General features: G+C 38.1%; 1 protein-coding gene across 1 annotated transcript; it reads right to left on the bottom strand.

The window, feature by feature from the left end:
• Window positions 1-695: 695 nt before the first annotated feature.
• On the bottom strand, window positions 696-4,519 carry LOC148141041 (putative G protein-coupled receptor 139). Its single transcript, XM_087979059.1, has 2 exons — window positions 4,450-4,519; window positions 696-1,597 (listed from the first exon to the last, which is right to left on the bottom strand). The coding sequence occupies exons 1-2, from the start codon at window positions 4,517-4,519 to the stop codon at window positions 696-698; spliced, it is 972 nt and encodes a 323-aa protein (XP_087835185.1).
• Window positions 4,520-5,619: the final 1,100 nt, after the last annotated feature.

Genomic DNA, 5,619 nt, shown 5'->3' with positions numbered 1-5,619 from the left:
AACTTAATACTTTGAGATGTTCTCGACAAATGTTCACCTGGAGGATAGTCCTAAACCATGATTTCCATTCTGATCCATTGTAAGAACAGATGCACTAAAGTCTGTCTGCCTTGGCATGGGTGTAAATATGCGAATCCAAAGTCAATGCTATTCCGTGAAAAGTGACAGTAAAGTCAATACAGGAAAATAATTGTTTACTTCTAATTTGATTATGTACTGGGTCTCTTTTGCCTGCAATTTTATCTCCTTTATTGACGTGAGCTGTTTAGGAAGCAAATGGCATGTCATGAAATGTAATACGGAATGGAGTTGAAGGACCTGGGAAACAGTGGTCAGCATCATCACTTCTTTATGTGTATGAAATTGCTATCTACTGGTGCATGCACTTGCCCCAACACCATACAAATATTCGGAAAATAAACATTGAAATAATCCATTTTAGATACATATGAATATTGATACGTTTCAATTTTACATGTGCATTCTTAGGTTTTGATATCACGCCACGCACACGTTCAGCCTCCCATTTCTGCACATCAACGTCCCGCCAAAATAATTGGTTTCTTATACACAGTTATCTAAAATGCTGTCGACTACAGTAAATCTTCAATTTAACTTTCAACTGACCTCACATGTTTTGAAACTATAAATGACATTTAAAATTATAACCTCTGATCTAGGTCGATTCTACATTTCTACTGTTTACATAGTTTCCCATTTAGAGTGAATAAATACTTCACACCATTTTTTAGCTCTTCTCTGAATTTTCTCTGAGTCAGTCCATAGATGCAAGTGTTTGTGCAGCAACTAAGAAGTTGCAGCATGAACCCAACTTGCTGTGTAATGTAAATCGGGTTGCTGTAATATTTGTCTGTGTAATAAAAATTGATCACGGGCCAGTTAATTGAATGTATGACATGCACAATCCACAAGAGTATGAAATTGGCAGAAAGACTGAAAAGTAAAACGATGGATTTTCTCCGACTTTTCATCTCTGAATCATTCTGATTCTCAGTTGTTCTCTGGAGACCCTTGCGGACTCTATTAGCCACAATAATATTTCTCACAGTTAAAGTATTGAACAAGATAATTAACAGGATGGGTATTAGAGGCGTTATGATGCTGTCTATCCATTCAAAAGCCTTCCACAAAGGGGAAATGTGATAATCATCTGTTGCAACGCAGTGCCATGGCATGTTATCAATTGTATAAGCCGGTTCACTTATAAAGTAAAATGGAATGGTCCTTACACAGCTGAACATAAACACAGAAGAAATAACTATCTTTGCTTTTTTTGCAGTGCAATATCTTGTCCGTAGCTTCTGACTGCAAATAGCTACAAACCTGTCAAAAGTGAAGGTGACAGTGAACCAGACTGAACAGTCAACTGCTACAATGTAGGCAACAAGATTCACCTTGCACACTGGCGTCAGAAGGAGAAAAGTAATTGGTAAGTACATGTTATTAATCCGGTGAAATATAACATGGATGACAACCACTGTTAGATCCGCTGCAGCCATGGCTATCAGGTAGTGAGTGATGCATTTGGAGAGACCACACTTGCCTCGTGACAGGATCAGAATTGCCACCAGATTAACTGTAAGAAGCAGGAGGCAAAAGACTTAACAGCTTGATTTATACGATTTGCTACTACTTGTTTTGTACTTCCAAATGAGATATTGTTAATTTAAAGACAATTCCATTTATGATTAAAAAACCTATACAGTATAGGAAGCTACTTATGCAATGTAATAGATTGAATAAACATCATGACATCAATAGACACAAAGATGGTCGGTAAAATAAAAATCGGGCATATCTGAAGAAATTAGTTGTCTTAAACAGATAACAGTTACTACTTACTAATTACATTACTTACTAATCTTTGGAAAATTTAATTGTTCTACATAATTTCATTCTGTGTGCTGATGGTTTCCACATGCAGGAGTCCAAAATGTTGTGTATGTGCTCTTTGATATGTAAAATCAGGATAGCTCATTGCCATCTTAACAGTAATAATTAGTGCAACAATGATATTGTGCTTTCCCCCTTTTGCCTCATGGACTGTGGAATTGGTGATCGTTCAGCATAGAGATTGCACTCTTGCCTTGTTGGGCAGTCTGTGCATTAGAGAGTGCACTGTCATTACGTCATGAATTCTATGTGCGACATGGAGAGTGCACACACTCTGCATTGGATGACAGACTATATGGGTACATAAGCCTGCCAAAAGCAGTTATACCTTCTCTCACACAATAACAATAAATTCAATTATATCACAGTTCCCTCCTCCCTTATTTCGATATTCATATTATGCTAATCAATAGTGAACATAGATACAAAGTAGCATTTAAAACCTCAGCCATGAGTTCTGGTCACCACACCTTGATTGCTATTTTGATCTCTTTAAAAAACCGCTCTTTGGTAAAGCAAGGAACTGTGGCTGCTGGGAATCTGAAACAAAGATAGATGCTGAAAGGCATCTTGACTTTATCCAGCAATTCTTAGTTTGAGCCCTACTGATTCCGTGGTTATTCTCTTTCCCTTCGTGAACTTATAACATACAGAAGCGTTAAATTCTCCTCAATGTTACTCATCAGTGTTCTTTTCATGTCCTCTCTTCACTCTCGACTTTAAATTAAGGAAGCCTTTCTGTGCTCTTCTTCAGATTGTATTCTTCTGAGCCTTTTGCATCTGCCATTATATTCGTTTATTTTGCCTTATACAATCCTGTACATTCATTGACATCCAATGATTTTGATACTTCTTTATTTTTACCTCACCATTCACCCTTACTGGATCATGTTGGCCATGTCCTCACAATATTACCTCTTTGCATTCCATTCCCGTGCTCATAGATGGATTTTTCTCTATGCATATGCTCCCAGTCCATATTCGGCAGATTATGCTTTATCAGACAAACAATTGCCATGCCTAAAATCAGAATTTTCATTTCCTGTTATCACCAAAGGTCTTTTCCACTTCTCCAGCTATGATTTGTCTGGCTTCACTGTTCCTTATTTATAGGGCTTTGCACATATATACTTAAGCCTCCCCTGAATATCTTTCGTGAATACTGCCGCCTTTAAGCATTTTGCACTTTACCTATCCCACTTAATATTGGAGGAATTAAAATCTACGCTTTGTTTTAAGCGCTGCTTTTTAATTTGCTGCCATATTTGTCTTTCCATCTCTCTCAGGCTGTTTACGCATCTACAATGTGATTGCCAACATTTTTGTTTTTAAGTCTACCACATGGCCTAATTTGAGGAAATGTCCACGATAGCTGACCTTACTGCAGTCACTGACATCTTGATAAATATTGCAATATCGCGCTTTTTCTCTCTTGCAGGTGCACGTCTATGTATTCAATCGATGCTCAAGTATAAACACTTCCTGGTGAAGGGCTCTGGCCGGAAACATCCATTTTCCTGCTCATCTGATGTTGCCTGACCTGCTGAGCTTTTTCCAGCAACACACTCTCAACGCTCAAGTACCAACATTCGTTGTTCGAGCAGGTAGAATCTGTACTTCCTACAGTAGTGGCCTTCTAGTTTGTCAAGAGGAATTAAGATTTCTCACACATTGTGCAGAAACAAGGTTCTGAGCTCCTCTGCCGCATCGAGTCTTAAACAAACTTTCTTTCTGTAAACGGTCCTCTCTTTCCCTTAGGAGAAAGTGAGGACTGCAGATGCTGGGGATCAGAGCTTAAAAATATGTTACTGGAAGAGCGCAACAGGTCAGGCAGCATCAAATGTGAAGGAGAATCGACGTTTCGGGCATAAGCCCTTCTTCAGGAAGGGCTTATGCCCGAAGCGTCGATTCTCGTTCTCCTTTGATGCTGCCTGTCCTGCTGCGCTCTTCCAGCAACACATTTTTAAGCTCTGATCCCCAGTATCTGCAGTCCTCACTTTCTCCTAGTTGATTTTAACCTACTGCGAATTCTCTTGCAAGAATGCCTTCCTTGAAGAACCTCTTCTCCTCCCTCTCTTTCCCTTACCCTGAATTTCGCTCAGTTCTGTCGAGCACACATTATAGAATTCCTCTCCAGATAATCCAAGAAGTAAAGAAGCTGAAGTTAATAGTACGCACACAAAGAACATTGTACATAGAAGCCAAATATAACCTCAAAATACAGTTAAAAGCTTTGTTACTTTTAAAAATGCCCATATGTCAAACGTGACCAACCAATGGACATCAGGAGATAAAAGGCATTGATCGAATTCTTCATCTAATATTTGTTTTACCTCTGATTATGAGGTATGAACTGTATCAATGTTGCTTCAACGTTCGCTTCACATTCGGAGACATAATATGTTAAAAATAAAACTCACATGGAGAAATCAACAAAATCACATTTCATTTGACTCATACTGCCAAATAGGGAATTCATGACGTAACACTCCCATATGCACATTCAATATTTAGTACCTTGTAGCATTGTCTTACCAGGAATACTGACCGCAGCAAGGATTGGGTAATAAATCCGATCTATCTGGTAAATTACAGAGTATTCCATTGCTTGATCTCAACATAAGTGCCTGCCTTGCCTGGTAAGGACCTTGACAATATGTACACAAAATTATTCCGAGAGAGCATTATTTATTCCAAAGAGAATTGTCCACAGAGACCGCCAGCTAGGGACTGCCAGCAGAGCTATTAGTAATACGTAAGAGAATGAATTGAATTGACAAATCACCACTGCTTGTTAAATTTATACTCAGGAGAAAATACACATTAATGGATAAGTGAAAAAAATTCAACAACTAAGACATGTGCATTATCTGAAAAAGTTATGTCTTTGTTCAACAATTTGAAAAGTAGTAAATTAGGTGTTTGTGACTGATGCGACGAACATTCTTCAGAAGAAAAGCTTTGATACTGAGGCACAATCTGAACGACAAAATCCCTGCCATTGCCGTGATGAACAATCTCGGTAATATTAAGCATGCTGCTCATGTGATGAAAAGTCTCACTGACATAAACCATCGTGTTTTTCTCAAAGTTCCTGCGACATTGGCCGCACTGTTGATTTCAGAATAAGTCTCAGCAATAATTTCCTCGGTATTAACTTGAAGAACAGCTTCAGTAACAATCGCAAACAGTTCCAGGAAAAACGTGTCCTTCTGTTAAAGTGATGAATATTATCTTTTGAGGAAACCAAAAGAAGGAAGGGAAGGTAAAATATCAGGGAAATTCAATACAACATGGAAGTTGCTTTTATTTCTTTTTTCCCCGCTGATTTCTTCTAATTAGACTTAGAAGAATAAGAATCAGGTTCATTATCACGTGTACATAATTACAGAAGTAAAATGAAAACTTTCCAACATCGTCCCTCAAGAAGCCAAATTAGGTGCAGTTACTTCGCTCCAGACCTCAACCACTCCAAGGTAAGTTTTCTTTACAAAAAAAAACACTTTAAAATCTTTACAAAAGAGAGAGAGGAAGAAAAAACAAAAACGAAAAAGCAGATGGATGGACGAGCACTGGGCTGAGAATCCCAAACAATGTGTTTTAATAGACGCAAGGTTGTTTTCATATTGATTTTTTTTCCATTCTTTAGTTGAACGTTCACCTTTTCACTGTCTTTGAAGGTTTTTTATTCTTTCTTCAATAGGG

The sequence above is a fragment of the Chiloscyllium plagiosum genome, unplaced genomic scaffold, assembly GCF_037043375.1.
Source record: "Chiloscyllium plagiosum isolate Xiang-an unplaced genomic scaffold, Cpla_swu_hap1 HiC_scaffold_35, whole genome shotgun sequence".
NCBI classification, from domain to species: Eukaryota; Metazoa; Chordata; class Chondrichthyes; order Orectolobiformes; family Hemiscylliidae; genus Chiloscyllium; species Chiloscyllium plagiosum.
Note: the sequence above shows the minus strand (reverse complement) of the source record. Positions and strands in the feature narration are given on the sequence as shown.